Genomic DNA, 18,190 nt, shown 5'->3' with positions numbered 1-18,190 from the left:
AGAATATTTAGAAGCCCGCTTTTCCAGTTTTCTGATTCAAACAGGTTGACTGTTTTTGTTGTGATGTGTCATCCTCACCTGCCGAAGCTGGAAGATTCCTCCGGTCCGCACATCTCTGGCAGGTACCACTTCCACTGGAACAAAGTCTCCATTCTCGTTTATCTCCAGGATTTGAATCCACAGCTCGAGCTTACGTGTTACCTCACTCCATCTACAAAATCAGACACTGTTTGCACACCTGTGCTCCTTGCAGAACAAGAATCTATATGTACTCTTTCTGTTATATCTACCTGTCTCGTAATGTGCGTGTCTTAGCTTGGATGATGCTGAGGTCCCACAGTGCGGGGTTTCTTCCAGCATCAGCCTGTCTGTGTCCGTACACCTCAATGGCGACTGCCCCTTCTGTAAGGTGCTCGATAAATTCCTCAGTTACGGACACAGCCAGCTCCTACATAAGCCCCCAAAAAACAAGTGCCATTCAGACCAATCCACAACACATTTTCACACAACTAGAAATCAAAATAGACACCGCTCAGGAAAGCTTCTTGATTTGTTGCAAGACTTGAAATTCTCGTCTTCCCTCCCATGTTTACCTTGCAGCTGTCAAACACCACCATGCAGTGTGGGTCCTTGTTGCTGGGTGATGAGGATGACGTGTCAACTTCGGGAGCCACGATGATAGGCTCAGGCTGGTCCCAGAAAGAATACTGACAGAAGACGAAGTTGGACAGGTACTGAGGAAGACCAGTAGCCTGCAGGATTTTAATCTGTGGATGACAAACGGGAAAAATGAGATGCCAACTAAACATACCTAATAGTCCAGGAAGTATTGGGAAGATTCAGATGGTCTGAATGCACTAAATTTTCTGATGAGCTATGAGTCTTACCATGCAGACCAGTTTGCGATCCTGAACTTCAATGTCCTGGTTGTTGTCAGGCTCATCTCCTCCAGCCATGTTATCCTCTAAGCCCCCTCCAACTCTTACCACCTCCACATGCAGGCGACCTGCAACCTAAACACAGCAAGAAAACATCCTTTAGCCTTTAGTATAAGAAAAATACTTTTTTTTTAACGGGGAAAGATGCAAAGCTGTTTTAATAGACTTCATGAATAAAAGTACAGACTTGAAAATGAGAAAAGCATGTCAATTTTTCCCAGAATTTGTTCCTTGTCCCCAAAGACTTCCTGTATCTCTGGCTGTTCTATTCTATAGCTGCTCATTCACCACTCAGATTTCAAATGCAATCATGAAAATCAGCTGAAAGTTTACATCAGCTTCCTGGAGTCAATTTTTGCTATCAATCTTTTAACATCTTACCAACACAATTCCCTGAATATCATGCAAACTTTTACTTTTAAATTCTGATCTCAGTGAAACTCTTCCTCAGTCACAGTGAAAAGCGTAATACCATACCAAGTCTAGAGACTGTTTCTGTAAGTCAGGGCTACTTCTATAAGAAGAAATTAAGGAATTAAACTGGTGACAAATTGTGTTCTACCTCTCCTTTCTGGTTGATGATGGGAACAGCGTACTGCAGTTTGACGTCATAGAAAAGACAGGAAAGGAAGACGTTGGCGACGCCGATCAGACTGTGGTTTTCTTGCTCATCAAAAAACGGGTCCGCTCGGCGTAAATATGGACACATTGCCTGGACAAGGAAAATTTTAATAGGTAGATGTTAGAGATGTGCTTATTATGTGTGACTTCATAAGATTCCCAATAAGTTTACAATGAAGCTATCATGGTGGCAAATGGCTGTTAACTCACCTGGTCGTCTGGATTATTTAAGTGGTAGTCCTGCCATTCCTGGTACAGCTCTCTCATGTCAACCAGACGGTTCTCCATCTTCTCCAAACTCCAGATCTGTTTGCCCCGACCCCGTCTTCGAACCTGGATCGCTGGTTCACTGAGCACTGCATCCCTCTACACACAGACATACTTATAAGCTTTTGGGAACACCAGAGGACAGGTCACCCACATGTAAGGTCTTCATGTTTGTGTTTACGACCTTGCGGTTTGCATTAAGGTTGTCTGATGGGATCTGCAGAGTGACTCGGTACTCTGTGTGACGTTCCAGCTCATCTGCAATGAAACAGGCTTCTTGTACCAGGAGGTTCGCCCTGACTATCTGCTCCCTCAACCTCCGAAGACTCCTCACCAACACAGCCTCCCTGCAGAAGGACAACAGGTGGAAAACAACATGAAGGGAGACAGGCGAACGGATGGATTAGGAAAACCAAGTTGGTATTAATCAGCACATTATGCATATTCCTAAAATTCAAAGAAACTCGCCTGTCCTCACTCCACTGCCTCAGTCTGCTCTGAGCACTGCTTGAATGGCTCATCCCTCCTATACTGAGCCTCTCCATGCTGCGATAGTGAGATTGCTGTCCTGGACCTTGCTGCCCAATTGTTGGCCCTCCAGACTGACCTGTGGACAGGCGTTCTGGGTTGAGCTTCTTACGCAACTGCTGGAGCTCCTGCTCGTACATCTGCCTCTGTCGCTCCAAAGCAGACCGCTTCTCCTCTTCGTGCTGCCTCTCCAGAGACTGGAGGACTGCCTGCATGGGGTCTGAATTGACACAACGTTGAGAAGTCAGACAGGAAGTGAAAAAGACATGCTGTTTTCCACAATAGTGTCCTAACACATCTTACCATTGCTGCCCAGGGCTTTCATCATGACCTCTGTCTGGGCAAACTCATACGAGAAGCTGACTTCACTGGACACTTCACTGGCTGTATCACCATCTGCATCCAGCTGTTCACTGCTACCACTGTTCTTCATCACGCCACCTTCACCCTCTTCATCATCTGCAGCCCGAGAGCGCCGCTTAGGCAGGTTGATCCTGAAAGTGAGTTAAATGCATTCATCCATGACTCAAAAATATTTTATGTAACTTTAACAAATAGCCCAAACCGATTGATGGGAGGTTTTTTAAAGACTTAAAATATAAATTAAATAGAAAGAACAGCGGTTACCTAAAGAAGTGGTTGTTTCCCCAGAGGATTCGGTCCCCATGGTGGAGTTGCAGAGCACTGGTTACTGGAGAGCCATTAACACACGTCCTGTTTAAAAAAAATGGTGACAATAGTTGGGAGTTGCATTTATATTTTTAAAGAACCTCAAACAGAAGCTGAAGCAACCGACTGAAGAAAACATCTCTTTTGGTAAGAGGACTTTAACCCTGGTGGGGTTAACTACACTATGTTTAGCCTCATCAGCATAGGGCCTGTATAATGTAGCAAGTTCCAAATAACCAGGACATCTTTTTCTTATCTGGCTTTACTTTGTAATCTTACATGTTGGACGTGTATTTGTATTTTATAGCTTATTTAACACCGATGTACCAGCCAGGAACTGCACATACAATTAGGTAGTAGCTAAATCTAGCACAAGGGATTGTTTCTCTCATGAGAATGTTTTTGTGAACGGTCCCTGACAAATACAGAGTAAAACTAAACTTAACTACTCTAACATAAGCAACGCTCACACGAAGGCATTTATTAACTAAATAAGTCAACCTAATGTTTCCCAGTGTAGTTACAAGTGTGTTCACATAAACTAGGCATTTTTGCACAAGGGTGACAAATTGTATATTTTAGAAAAGACAGCTATAACTTTAGTAAAATAAAAAGAAGCCAAATGCATATTACAAGCAGTTTAGCAACATATTTGCTGCAGTCTTACTAGATATAAAGCAGTCAGTGTGAGACAGGAGAAATAAAGTATGTATATAGGTTTGTGTAGCATAAAGATATCCTTATGCAATTTAGAACTCTTTTAGCACCTTTTCCCAAGTGATGGTGCCGAACTATTTGAGAGCAACAGATAAGTAGGCTGACCTCTAAATTCCACATAAAGGTCAACCAGAAAAAGGACTATGTGTTTCTGTAGCCAGCAGGAAGGGGGGGAAAAAGAATCAGGATATAAATTTCACTCCACTGGTCACAAGTTAATAAGGGAAAAATACAAGGTTTAGAATGATTGCTGAAAACTACTGACTCTCTCTCTGTGCACTGAGGCTGGTGAGAGAAGCCAGCTGGCCAGTGGGCAGTGGTTTTGTGTGTGCTGATCTCTTATTTTGAATATAACCTGCTGAGAAATAAACCACCTTTAGAACTTTAAAAACCCTAATTTTAATCCAAAGTTACCCAATTAAAACCTTGCAGTGTAATTCTCTGAACTTTGTTTGTGTTACGTTTGCGTTCCTTACCTAGCGTTGCGGTAGGGGGCGAGAATCACAGCTGCCTCTGCTGTGATGTCAATGACACAGTGCTCTGCCTGGATACCCATCCCGCACAGCTGAATGTCCTGGGAGTCTGCTGAGCCCACTTGTGTGTGTTCCTGAGATGTTCAACATGTTACAATCAGCTGACCCAAACAAAAGGGGAATAAAGAGCCTGTCTAGAGGAACACATCACAAATCTATGGGATGTTCCAGTTATAATTACAATCACAACTGATCTAAATTTTACTCCTTAAACTTTATCTGTTCTAATCGAGCCCATCAAACAGCAACATTATTATGTTTCCATAACAGCTGGTTGCCTTTCAGGTTTCGTATAAATGAATGAAATTTCCTCTTAAGCGTTTTCAAAACCCAGTGCAAGTCACATGACAACTGGTTCTTCTTCAGCTTGCTATTAAGAAAAATGAAACTTCAGTTTCTATGATTCAAACTGTGTAAAAAAAAAAAAAAAAATCTCTTACACATCTGATCAAATTTAGTTTTTAGAGGACAAAGACTGATCGCTCATTAAGCTGCAGTTACACAACTCTGGTTTAAAAAAAAAAAAAAAGTCAGGAATAATACTTTAGAAGGCATTAGGTAAAGCATGATGGGGACTCTGTATGTGTCTGTGTGTTCATGCAAACCTTCAGGTAGTACACAAGCAGTTCATTGAGTGCAGGATCAGCATTAAGGTTGACAAGAAAACTCTTATCGTCTCCAACTTTAATCCCTGAAGACTGAAGAGAAATACCCAGACTCTCCAGCTGCTTCTGACGCTCCTGCGCACGCACACACACAAAAAACATCAGACTTTCAGCTTTTAAAGTATCTGAATGATGCAGTTTGAGAAAATAAAGACACTGTGCACTGTAATTATTACACTGAATAAAAACAAAATCAATTACATTTGATGTTTCTTGTGCGTCTCACCTGTGCAATCTCCTCAGTTTTACGAAGCTTCTCCTCCCACGTGACCGTCATCTCTTGAATCAACTTTTCGGACTCCTCCAGACGGTCTTTGAGCTCTGGAGCTTTCAAAGACTGGCGATAATAAAGCACATGACAAGCAGGTGAGGCAAATACTTCAACACGTGATTGCTTAGATTGTGAAGATCTCTCACCTCTGCCTGTGTCAGTTGCACTCGTAGTTTTTCGACTTCCTCTCGGAGCTCCCTGATGATGCGAGCGTTGGGATCTTCATTAACAACAGCATGGTTAACTATGTTCTTTGCTCGGTCGGCATAACGTAGTGTCGACAGCGTCTCCTCGTAGTTGTCTGCCGCTGGACTCACAGTAGCAACCATTGCTGTCCGACTGTTACCTCCCAGGCAGTCCTGGAGAATTCATAAGGGGGGAAAAAAAGAAAAAAGTAAAATATAGAGGAAAAAATGCTATAAAATGTTTTTTGCTCAGGTGGTCGTTTATGTTTATCATACCTTCAGTAACCATGTCAAAACAGAGTCTCTGTAAGGAACAAACTTGGTCTTGTTCTTGGCAGTTCCTTGTTCAGCCAGAGCTGAGATCACTAGACCCAGAGTAGTGAGGGACCTTGCAAACACAAAGAGAAGAGACCAGCTGATGGACTGATAGCAATCATGTAGCTCTGTCTGCTTGTGTGTTGAGATACTTTAACGTCAGGCTTGAATGACCTTGGAAGAAATATAACCTTTATTGGGAAAACATTTAAAAAACTGTTTATGTACTGTTTCTCTGTATCCATGTTTTAATTGCTTCATTACTTGTTGATGTTGCTTCCTTCCTTCAGGCGCTCTCCTGCTGCTCCAGTCTTTGCTGCTCGCTCACTTCCAGCCAAGTCTACTAGGCTCAGCCGACTCACCTTTTCCCCACTCGTCTACAGAGATACAGAAAGAGCAAAAAGGAAAATAAAGTCTGATTACTGTCCCATTTGTTGCTGCATCCATGATGCCTTATGCACTAGAGATGCTCTAGCAGGGTCCTGCAACCTGCGTTGGTGTTTCTGTCCACTGTAAAATGTATTTGTAAATGTATTTTTTTCCCTCCTTTCTCTGACTTTCCACTGATGTTTTTTTCCCCAGTGTAACAAGCAATGGAACAAAAAGCCATGGTGTTCCTAGGCTGGTTTAAAACATATCCAGGGGTTGCAGTAAAGATGATTAGGCACATCTGAATTAACTTCACTTACTTCAGAAAGCCGTAACACTGACCCACAAGGGGTCTGACAAATCTCTAATAACCCTTAAGGAGGCTGATTTTTAAGCAGCTACTACCTGAACACATTTCTGTATGCTTTGAAGTTTAACTGAGCAATATCCATTCTTGTCTTCTATACTTCTGATTCTTGTAATTCTACCAACCAGAGCACACCGTTATCTTTCAGTGTCTTGATGACAGTTTCCCTCTGTGTCTTCCCAAGGGCTGTTGAAGAGGTGGATATCACATCTCTATCTGTATGCCACATCCACTCCTGATTGTGACAGGTCAGCAGCTGACAAGGCTGAATCTAACACCTGATCAACACCTGCTGACAAGCCAAAGCAGCCCATCGGCTAAATATCAGCAGATGCAGTCCTCCGTGTGTGTCAACTGTGCACTTGTCAAGCCACCTTGCTTTTCTGCACACATCAATGTTTTAACAAAGTCGCATACAATGTCATGCAATTACTGATCAGCTAAGCGGCTGATGATCTGTGGTGTGACATGTCTGAACTTTACCAGGTGTTCTTATGTCGAGCCTCCAAAAGGTTTTGGCTGAATGTGCACACAGATACAATGATAATGGTGTTCTTGTAAAAGAACTGGTTCACTCCCACTCCCACATAACTCCATAAATCTCTATCAAGTCCACACTGCTCCACTTCAGTTGCAGCCTTGCAGACTCAACAAGCCAACTTCACAAGATGAGACTACCTGCTCCCTTACCAGAAGAGTAACCCCAGTACACAAAACGCCAAATTCATTACATGATTCACACTGTGCTACGGGTGAAGCCGAATATACTTAACCTTCTACTGCTTTAGTTTCAGTGTTGTGACCTTTAGGCTCTTCTGGACTGCAAAGAAACATTTCAGCAAACACCATCCTAACTATTCTTTGACATCACTGGTTTTAATTAAAACAAAAACAAGCTCTTTCTTTTTAGTGTATATTCATCATTTTTCTGATTCTAAACTTTCATCAAAATCTTTACAAGTTGTTCAACATTTCAACAAGCTTGACTATTGAGACTTAAAGCTGACCTACTATGAGGATTTTTAGCTTTTATTCTTGGAGATTTATTGAATCTGGTTCGCCTACTGTCTGAAACAAGCGACTTTAGCATCCTTTAAGCCAGCGGTCCCCAACCTTCTTTACACCACGGACCGCTTTATATCCGACAATATTTTCACAGACCAGTCTTTAAGGTGTCGCGGATAAATACAACAAACTAAAACCAGTACTGGTGCCAAAAAAAACAGAAGATTTATTCATAACATAGAGGAAAAGACCCAGGGTTAACAGAATGATAAAAAAAGATTTTAAAAAAAATAATGCTAAAAAACAATAGCAACCTTGAAAACCATAAATTTCACACCCAAGCCTCAACTCTCGCGGCCCGGTACCAAACGACTCACGGACCAGTACCGGTCCGTGGCCTGGGGGTTGGTGACCGTTGCTTTAAGCCATTAGAAGCAACTTAGAAGCTGAAAAACAAAAAAACTGATGCTCTATATATCTGACAGTATTACCAATATTGTTATTTGTGTTTCTGTCTTTTCTGAATGGCTGACTCTCAAAAAAACAAAAAGCAAAAAAAAAAACAAAAAAAAACAAAAAACAAAAAAAAAAAAAAACACACCCCCCCTTCCCCCCCCAAAAAACAAAAGAAAAACCAAGAACAAAAAACAACCAAAGTCTGAACAACAGGCCATAGTTAAGGGGTGGGCAACTCCAGACCTCAAGGGCCAGTGTCCTGCAGGTTTTAGATCTCACCCTGGGTCAACACACCTGAATCAAATGATTAGTTCATTACCAGGCGTCTGGAGAACTTCAAGCCATTCAAATCAGCTGTGTTGGATCAATGACATCCAAAACCTGCAGGACACCAGCCCTTGAGGCCTGGAGTTGCCCACCCCTGCCGTAGGGGCTGCTATGCTCACTGGCCAAGCTGCACCTGAGCAGGAAAAAACCCTCTGAAACAGAGTTTAGGGCAATCTGAAATCTCGGCTAAGAAGGATTTCGAGCATATAAGGTGATGTCATGGTTAGAAATACAACCATGACTAATATGAGAATACACTATTGTAACCTATTTTATCAGGATATATAAATGAAAGAAAATAAGGAAAATCGTAATAAGCTAACTTTAGCCATGTGTTCTGTTACATGTTTTTCTTTTATTACATACAGAAAAGCTTTTCTACATTTTTTCTACACTACATTTCGCAGCAGTTTGTTTGTAGTTGTGAGAATGTGTATGTGTTACTATAAAATAAACATTTGTTAAAGGGGTTTTCATTGTCCTTGGAAAGCAAAGCAACCTTATCTTGAGAAGCGGATAAGTTCAATCTTAAATCTTAAACAGCTGCATTGCATTGTCACCTTGAAATCTCAGGTAAAGTAAACTCAAACTTGAATTCTGAAAAGACTCGCTTATGAGATAAAGCTCACCCTCAGGGACAAGTGATACAGATCAGCCTCACACCAGCACAAGTGTAGATCCCCCAGGACTGAGCAAATTGTTAAACAAACAAGAGATGTTTATCCGTAACAGAAAACTAGACCTTTTTTAAATAATGCCCTGAACTGAGAAGTCATGTTAGACAGCTACAGAGAGCGGGGAGGCAAAGCTGATGACTGAATAGCACTACCACATGAGAAGCCACAACCTTTTGTAATTCAGTAATTTTAGCTCCTTACTACATCATCAACGATAGGATCTGTAGCCCGGAAATATAAGACTTGGAGATAAACACAAAAGTCTACAGTACCCTGACACTTTTGTCTTGTTCGAGTCTTAACATCTAACTAGCTATTCGAATAGTAAAAAGAGGAAAATACTTTATTATTAAAGCAGGGGAGTTGATACTCGAGTCAGTAACAAATGTAATGCTGTAATGTGTCTGCTCATAAAACGAGTGTCGGGGCATCAACACACAGATACACATGGTAAGAAATAGGGTCAACTCTGCAGTGCAGAAAACAACTGCTGGAATACATTTTAAAAACTCTGCATTATACTACACAGCCTGCAAAGTGTTTTATGACACAGAGAAACATCAGGAAACCATTGAGATATAGATAGGTACACATGGCCAAAGCGCAAACAAATTTGACCTTTGAGTTGAAAGCGTGGCTGAAAAGTCCAAACAGGACAGGATACTGAAAGGAAAACCAGTGACAAGATTCTGAGTGTCAGAATGACTCATCCAGCAACAGGTGATTCTGCTACTTGTCAAAGGTTGCCTCTTATTAACCTGCCCCCAACACAGGCTGCGTCATTTGAGGGCGGAGATGAGCTCCAATTCAAAGATCAACGGTCACTATTTCTTTAAAACTGGGGACAGATTATATATTTAGATTGAAGAAACTTGGAAGCTTAAATACGTGTTGAATATTGAAGTTGACTACCTTAAATGGTGTTCTCAGGGTCTCAGAAATACTGCTTACCACTGCCTAACAGGGTTTCAGTGCCATGAAACGAGTCCAACTCCCTAATGACTAATGCTCTGCTAGTCAGAGGATCACAAAGCAACCTAAATATTGCAGTCAGCACGGCAAAAACAGAAATAAAATTACTCAAATTGCACTGAATGGTCAAAATTGTGTTCTTTGGAATAACACAAACCAGTAGAGATTTTTAATCTGATGTTCACTTATGACGGGATAATAAAATAAAATATAGTGTTAAAAGTAGCAGAAGGATGTGTCAGCTAAGTGATTCACTCACTGACTACACAGTTTATGCGTTTGCTGTCTGTTAGACTTTGTTCAGCTTGATGAACCTACCGGCGAATTGTCTGGCCAACTCAGTGACTGACTCTGGGCGTGACTTGAAAGGAGAGCAGGCTGTATCAACTGACAAACTCACAGTCATGTCTGTGAATTATTAACAGGACTTGCTGGTAGCAACTCTAGCTGGAAATAAGAGCAAGGATCAGGAGAGACTAAGTGGGTCAGTCAGGACGGAGAATTAGTCATTTAAGTCTTTTCTTAAGAGTGCCTGGTCACATGGCGGAGCTGACATCATCCCTTTTGGTAGCTTTCTTTTTTCTTGTGGTTTAGATATTATTAAAAATAGCAGAAACATTATCGCACCCCAAAAAAGTTCAGCAATCATAATGATTAAAAAGTAAAGTCTCAATCATTTCTAAAGCTTTAGATTTCTCGTGCCCAGCAAATCCTTGCAGGCCTTTTGAAGAAAATCTATGTGTGATTGATGTGGCTAGACAGTGTAGAGCATATTTGAGAGCTTAGAAGTGGGTGGATGATGCAGCAGCTTGATGGTGCAGGGATGAGATTATGGCATGGGGACTGAGGGAACATGGTTTGAATCCAAGTTGGAACAGATGTTAACTAGTCATCTTTATAAATAACAGACCAGTCTTGTGTGAGCATGTGTGTGTTTGTGTTGTTATATCTTACCCCAGACTTTAAATCTTTGAGTGTGTGTGTGAGAATAATGTTGAAGACTGCATGCGATCGACTGCTCTCCTCATTCATGTTGGTAGCAGCGACAGTGCGTGACTTATTGCCCTCTGACATTAGAGACTCGATGTCCTGAAGGAAGAAGACACAATAAACAAACAATACAATCATTTTCATAGTTTCCCATTTTGCTTTAATTTCAAAAACAGATTACATGACAGTACTTTACTAAAAAAAGAAAATGCTAAAATATTTTGCCATGCCTTCATAAAAACCACTATTTTGTCACATAAAAGAGAAAATGTGACAAGCATCATTACAAAGCTCAAACTCCAACCTTTAATACTTATGCAGCGACAAGTTCATGAGTGAGGATGGATGGATGCAGAGATACTGTAACCATGACATTTAGCTGTAAATTATAAAATTGTTTGTTTCACTTTTATTTGAACGTGCTTTACCTCACTCCAAAGAATAGTTGTCAACATGGCCATAAATTACACGGCACATTCTTCGCCTATTTTTATATTTTATAATGATTATAATTTATAACTAGTGCGGTTGAATCGCCTGAAAATCACAATATAAAAAAACAAAATGTTATCACCATTTTTGATTTGGTTGGTGAGACTACTAACATTTGGTACTTCAAGTGATATAAATACTCAAAGAGGACGGTGAGAGGAAATGGCAGCAAGAAACTCTGTTCAGGTGTCACAGAAAATCTGAAGAACTGATCAGACAGGATGTGTGGTGCAGTGCTGCATGGTGGATGTTTGGGGTAGTAGGTGACATAAATGCATGAAAGGTTTTTTTGTTCAGTGAATTGTTTTTACCTTGTAGCTGGCCACTGCTAGTCGAGACAGGCCATCCACGTATGGACCCAAAACTTTATGTTCTCTCACCCGCAGTGTTTGCCTACCCCTGGGCATAGAAGAAAATGAGGTTTAAAACAAAGACACGCAACATGGTCACTCGTGATTAATTGCATCCAATGCTTGAACAATGATGTCCAAGCAGGGGAGGCAGTAGAGGCTAGGCTTGCTCTGGTAACCAATAGAAGTCCACAGTGCACAGTTCACACTTTGTGAGCACTTGGCTCTCTGACCCCAATTCTAACTTGCCGCAGATCTAAGAACTTCATCATTATCTGACCCACAGCAGAGCGCATATGGCAGTCAGATGGTCTGCTAGTCTTTGGTCCGTTTTATTGAGGTTAAAAGTCATGCAGTGAGTGAAGGTCAAAGGTTATAGTGTCTGGGACAGCAGGCACAGGCCTGGGGTCCTGATTTACAGCTGACCTGCTGGACACGAACCGGACAAAAACAGTGACTGCAGGGCAGAATGCTAATCTTTTTATGCACTGACCACAGCAGCTGGTGGATCCAGAACAAATGACAGACTTTCACTGATTTATCAGCTAATCTGAGTTTATGTTAGAGCAGAGCTGCAAGCTGGTCATTAACCAGAAAAGTAGACTTACAGCAGATGTATTTTAGTTTATTGGAATTGTCATTATCATTATTAATGTGCATTTTTTTTTTTCAAATTATTTGGAAATAAAACATTTAGCGTCTAAAATATTAGAAATATAAAACATTTTCTATCAATGTTTCTCCAAGAACAATTTCAGGGGTTGTGCCTGACATGCAGGTCAAACTCTCCAGATATTCAATATACAATAAAGTCAAATGCAGAATATCTTCAATCATTTTTGCTTGAAGAATGCCTTGAACAATTCTACACTTTCAAAACAGTTTCACATGCATTTTCTAAGAATCAACTTATTAATAAACTGAACAATAAATTTAAATGTGTTCTTATTCTTCAGTGCCTGTGTTTACAGTCTTTTAAATATGTAAAAATGAGTTTGCATTTGAAAATACACCGAAGACTGATGTAATTCTACACCTGCTGGTGCTGTTACAACCTTTGTGGGTTTTACAGTGAGTCAGCTCTAAGATGCTGAATCTAGTTTAATAGGATACTAATATTAGAAAGGCAGAATCTGCATTATAAGGATATGAGACGAAAGACAAACGTTCTGTAAATCTAATACTCTATTGATTTAAATTTGGCTCGTGGAAGGGAACTCAACCAAAGGCAACTACTGAATTGTTTAGGATTCATCAGAGCTGCCACACCTTTCAAATGAAAAACGAAACCACCCACACATTTGTAAAAGGGCTGATTGAGGAATGAAATCATACCCTTTGGGATCGAGCAGATCTCGGACCTTCTCATTGTAGATCTCCATGTAGGAAACCTCAACAGTGAAACTCTCCTCCTCCCGCTGTTCCTTCTGTGTCCGTTCAAACAAAGCACTGCACAGTCGAGGTATCAGCCCTGGCTGATCCACTGAGCCCATCATAGTGTACGACTTTCCCGAGCCTGCAAACACGGAGACAAATACTCCAGTTTCAGGAGACTGACTGCAGCAGGTATAGTTAAATGTAAAATAATTTCTTGTCTTTGTGGCAGCTGATACAAAACACTGCCACTAACACACAAAGTAATGATGGTACGATTGTGAAATTATTAAAGAATGATTTCACCTGACAAACAAGTAAAAGGTTCGACTCATTATGACTCATGTGTAGACAGTGGATCAATTTATGAGCTCCAACTTGCTGTCGCAGGGTCAAGATTATATGTAAAGTAAGAGTATGATAAGCGCTCTACACATTATGGGACATGAGATATCTGAAACATGTGCATGTATTTTAACTTCTGTGTCTTATTTGTACTGAAGAAATGCAAGTCGGTACAAGTGGTAGTCCACAAAGACACTCCTAAAAAAGCTTTAAGGCAATAAAATATAGATAGAAATCTGCCACATACTGTAACCAACCCCTGTTGTTAAGTTAGACGCTCTGTCATAAAATAAGATTCACCATAAATATGTGAGTTGTCCAAGTGTAAATTACCAGTTTGTCCATAGGCAAATATACAGGCATTGTAGCCCTGGAAGGCATTGTGGAGAAGACTTTCCCCAAGGCACTGGAACACCACCTCCTGACCTGCAGTTAAGTGGCACAAACAGACATAGTCTGTATAACTGAAGTATATATTTAGTTAACACATCTGGTAGTGATATTTTAATGCAATTTCTTTTTGAATGATTAAAATAAAAATTTACATACCTGCAAATTTTTCCTTATCTGTCTCATCCATGGACCAGAAACAATAATCATAGGCAAAAACCTGTAAACACACAGACAAAACAGCACCACCATGACATGTTATACTGGAATATGTAGTCGCACAAGCCACCACAGTAAAAAAAAAAAAGGTGTATATTGTGTTTTTAAATGCTCAAATGCTCAAATTGTGTAATCATAGCGACCATCAAGTCTCAAACGACGATAAAAATAATCACACACAGCAAAGAGAACCAGTGGGAAAAAACATTCAGTTTCTAGGGAACAAGTATTGCCTCAGGATTAAAATAAAGGTTCATAAATTAAACAAACCATTTTGGCAATAATGGTTTTACAAATCATTACTTTATATCGCTGCCTGTATGGTTGCACACAGCTCAGAAACTGAGCTGAAGTAGTACAGCGGTGCCTTTGTTTAAAACAGATGATTCACAACCATGGAATTAGTGTTGAAAATGTCTGTGTGTGTATTTGTGTGCCGTTACCTTGGACTGACTCCTGATGATGTTGGGAGGATCGAGGTCAACGGGAACATGTGGAAAGACAGAAAGACGGCATTTAGTGCAAATTAAAAGGATGCAGTAGGATGGGCTTTCAAGGCTAATTTTGACCCTAATGTGTAGCATGCAGAGATAAAAAGAGAAAGAAATTTATATGTGGGTGGACAGACAGGCAGACTGGATTAATGTCATTTGCTTTAGGCTTTCCTTGTTTTAACATTTACTTTAAAACATAGCCATTGTTGTAGTTGTTTACAGCTTCTGTGTCACATGTCAAAAACAGCCTCTCGGGGGATTTGGGTGTGTATCTGGGTGTTAGGGTGGGCGCTGCATTCATCTCTGAGGGCGTAGTAAATCGTTTCAGGAATGCGTGTGTGAGAATAGCACTAGATGTGTGAGATAGAGGGGTACTGAAGCTGGCAGTGTGTTAACCTTTAAAAAGAAGTGGAACAGCTCTGTATATCTGTGCAAGCTTTTACAGAAAAACTAAGGAAATATATACACAAGCAGCCTCAGTCATACACACGACAGACATCACGAGCTTTTAGCCAACAGCTATGTCCTTCAAAATGGTTTCCTCCAGTAAACAGACGGGAACTCCATCTGGTTTTCTCTGCATATGAGGAAATGTCAGTACAGGCTAACCTAATTTTAAATAGTATGTGCTGAAAATGAATTATAAGCTCTTAAGCTGGCAAATCAATAACTCAATAACATAAACATTTGACATCAACCTGCTCCACAGATTATAAGAAATACATAATTTAGAGCATGGTTTTACATTATTATATGCATGAAGTAAATGAGTATGTGTCTGTAAATATGTGCAGACACATATGTGATTCCAGTTTCCACATCTTGGAGTAAAAGTGGACTGTTCAATCAATTCAATAATTCTTACTTCCCACAAAAAACACAACAAAATGTGTGAATCTGAGTGTGCAGAGAAAACCAACCATTTTAGAATTGTCATTACAATATGAAGTATGACTGAATACTGGTAAATCAAGCCTGGTGTAAGGTTACTAGCAGCCAGCTTAACTGTCAAATCTCCTAAGGTGCTTAAGCACAATAATTATGCAAGTTCACTTCAGGCCACATTTTACAAGATGGATCATTTAAACTTAGGCAAGCGATCGCATTTGACACATTTGCTGAATTGGTGCCAAGACGCCGTTATTACTTAGTGAGAAAGAAAAAGAGCTGGAGGCCATACACAAAACATTCTACTGCAGCAACTCAACTGGATTTTCTACTCTGGAGGAATCGCAATCATTTTGTTTTATATGGTTTACTCACACCCGTTCTAAGTGCCAATCTCTTTTGATCAGCATTGCACTTCACGCTGCATTCCTATTGGTTTGTTAGTCGACACGGGTCAAACCAGGGCTCACAGCATGAGACAGTCATCCTAAATTTGACACTGTCTGAATTTTGTCCCAGGATTTATCTATTAAAATGTCCTACCCTGAACCTCTCACAGTGCTACACAGGACTACCAATCTGTGGTTAGGGTCAGGCCGAACTCTCAAAGCATACTAGTGTGACCCAGGCCTGCAGATTCTTTTCAAGATCAAGATTGTTCAGTGTGAAGCCACAAGCACTGATTAGATTGGTGTTCCCTGAGAGAGGGAGTCTCTGGCAGTGCCTGTGACTCCTTCTACCATAGTTCATATTCACTTCAAATGCAATAAGGTTTTGTCTGTTGTCCTTTATTCTATTCATCCTAACTCTCCTCTCCTGTCACCTTCTTCCTCCATTAGTGCAGTGGTGGTGCTGCCCAAAGGGTGAGGGCAGCTGTCAGCCAAAGAGCTGCATCAAGTCAGATCATCATCTGACTCGATGGCTTGAGGAAAGAGATTTCTAGCGGTTTAAAAACCCACACTCAGAAATACTTCTGCCACCAAGGCCTACAACCTTTCACCGGCTTCCTTCTAAAACACATTACTGTACAGCTTAACATTCGGCAATGAAAACCTTGCTTAACCGAACTGTTCCCATTAGCATTAATCCTTTGTCTAAATATCTGAAACACATTTAGGCCCTCATAAAGATGGCGTCACGAGAAAACACACTTGCACAAAGACATCCTCACACCTGTTTCCTTTTACCCATGCACATTCTTTATAAACCACTATAGCTGCAGTTCTTGCACAAACCAGCCAGCAATCTGTAACACTTCATATTTCACAGACGTTCCACTGCTGATGTGTTGCATTCAGAGAGCAGATGCACGCAGACCGATTCCTATCTGCTGTGTAATTGATACCAGTAGCTATTCTTCAATAAGTATCCAATCAGGACTTCCTACAAATGTTTTAGAGGGTTTTGTCAATGCTAAAAAGTGAAGTTTATTTAAGTTCCCAAGTTAAAATTCATTAATAACATTTACTCTCTTAAAGCACAAAAAAGGGGATGAGGTAGGAGTAATTTTATACACTATAGTTGTCATCCACACCCTTATTTTCAGATTTTTATTTTTTTTAAATCCTATTCTTGGGGGCTTTTCAGAAGTCTCCCTGCAGATGCATCTCCAATTCAAGGATGAAGCTAACTTGACAGGTTTTGACATACACAGTGATGACAGCTGTCACAATTGCTTCAAAGGCTGCTGGCAAGAAGGGTCACCCATGTTTTGCGTGATATGAAGCTAGGGACCCCCCCTGACCAATGAGCGAGGAGAATGAGACGGTCAGGAGAGCTGTGAACCCGCCTCGTGCACTTCTATTAGTCCCTCCCTGCTTCGGCCTACTCCTCTGCTCTGATCGCCGTCATTTAAAAAAATAACTTAATGCATGGCTGCTTTCCCCCCCTCCTCTCTCTCTCTCTCTCTTCTGTTCTTGCATTCCTGCTTTCTCTCTCACTATCTCTCTCTCTCTCTCGGACTGTACCATCCATGGCGATGTAGGGAGGAACAGGAGTGGATGATGGAAAGAAGGCTGAAGGTAGCCAAGGGGTTTAAGGAGGAAAGAGCCTGAGTCTGAGACTGGAATGTTAAGCTGAAGCACAAAGAGCATAAGAGCAACACGGCACATACTGATGGCACATGACAACAGTTTTAGTACAGTTTACACAGGTTGGTAGGTTATAGAACAATTGGCCCTCACATGGTGTGTAAATGATTAAATGACCTGAATTTATCCTCCTATATTAACAAACTGTACTCTCCAGACAGCATACAATGTTTTATACATAGCACATTTTAAACCTCTGCACATTCACTGTATATGTGCAACAGCAACCTGCTATTCTTCCGATGAGCAAAAGTCAAATAATATAGAGAGTCTGCTTTTTCTGTCCTAGTTCTTACTGCTCGATGTTCTGAATGAGTAATTAATTAACCAGTTAGATGTATCAAGTCCCCCCCCCCCAAAAAAAAATAAAGCCAGAAAAAATCCTTCTGAAAATGTATACATTCAAGACTCACTGTAGTTTAAGTGTGTCTGCAGTGATCATGTAAGTACTGTTGACATTAAGCCCCAAACCAAATTGAAGCCCAAGTAAATCTAGTTCAGTTTCTCAATCCCTGTGATGCACTTTCAGCGGAGTTCTGGATGGTTACTTTCCCTGCCTGCATTCAACCCTTTGCAGCAATATGACAGAAAACTTGACCTACAAAATATAAATAGATTGCATCATTTGTATTATCAGGCAACTGAACAGTAGAGCAATTTGTACACAAATAAGACA

The 18,190-nt window shown here is 40.7% G+C and overlaps 1 protein-coding gene across 6 annotated transcripts in view; it reads right to left on the bottom strand.

The window, feature by feature from the left end:
- kif13ba (kinesin family member 13Ba) overlaps positions 1–18,190 on the bottom strand; it is a 47,332-nt gene that overhangs the window by 13,297 nt on the left and 15,845 nt on the right. For all 6 annotated transcript variants that reach the window (XM_026174899.1, XM_026174891.1, XM_026174927.1 and 3 more), the window contains exons 4-25: positions 14,486–14,498; positions 13,983–14,043; positions 13,767–13,859; positions 13,050–13,230; positions 11,676–11,763; positions 10,837–10,971; positions 5,974–6,086; positions 5,671–5,782; positions 5,356–5,568; positions 5,165–5,275; positions 4,879–5,013; positions 4,217–4,347; positions 2,982–3,068; positions 2,658–2,848; positions 2,295–2,574; positions 2,011–2,173; positions 1,770–1,925; positions 1,501–1,650; positions 888–1,013; positions 594–767; positions 291–448; positions 79–211 (exon numbers count right to left, since the gene is read on the bottom strand). In XM_026174899.1, the coding sequence (XP_026030684.1) occupies positions 79–211; positions 291–448; positions 594–767; positions 888–1,013; positions 1,501–1,650; positions 1,770–1,925; positions 2,011–2,173; positions 2,295–2,574; positions 2,658–2,848; positions 2,982–3,068; positions 4,217–4,347; positions 4,879–5,013; positions 5,165–5,275; positions 5,356–5,568; positions 5,671–5,782; positions 5,974–6,086; positions 10,837–10,971; positions 11,676–11,763; positions 13,050–13,230; positions 13,767–13,859; positions 13,983–14,043; positions 14,486–14,498 (3,004 nt within the window). The remainder of the gene's footprint in view (positions 1–78; positions 212–290; positions 449–593; positions 768–887; positions 1,014–1,500; positions 1,651–1,769; positions 1,926–2,010; positions 2,174–2,294; positions 2,575–2,657; positions 2,849–2,981; positions 3,069–4,216; positions 4,348–4,878; positions 5,014–5,164; positions 5,276–5,355; positions 5,569–5,670; positions 5,783–5,973; positions 6,087–10,836; positions 10,972–11,675; positions 11,764–13,049; positions 13,231–13,766; positions 13,860–13,982; positions 14,044–14,485; positions 14,499–18,190) is intronic.

This window comes from Astatotilapia calliptera, chromosome 1 (assembly GCF_900246225.1).
Source record: "Astatotilapia calliptera chromosome 1, fAstCal1.2, whole genome shotgun sequence".
Classification (NCBI taxonomy): domain Eukaryota; kingdom Metazoa; phylum Chordata; class Actinopteri; order Cichliformes; family Cichlidae; genus Astatotilapia; species Astatotilapia calliptera.
This window is presented reverse-complemented; position numbering and strand designations above follow the sequence as displayed.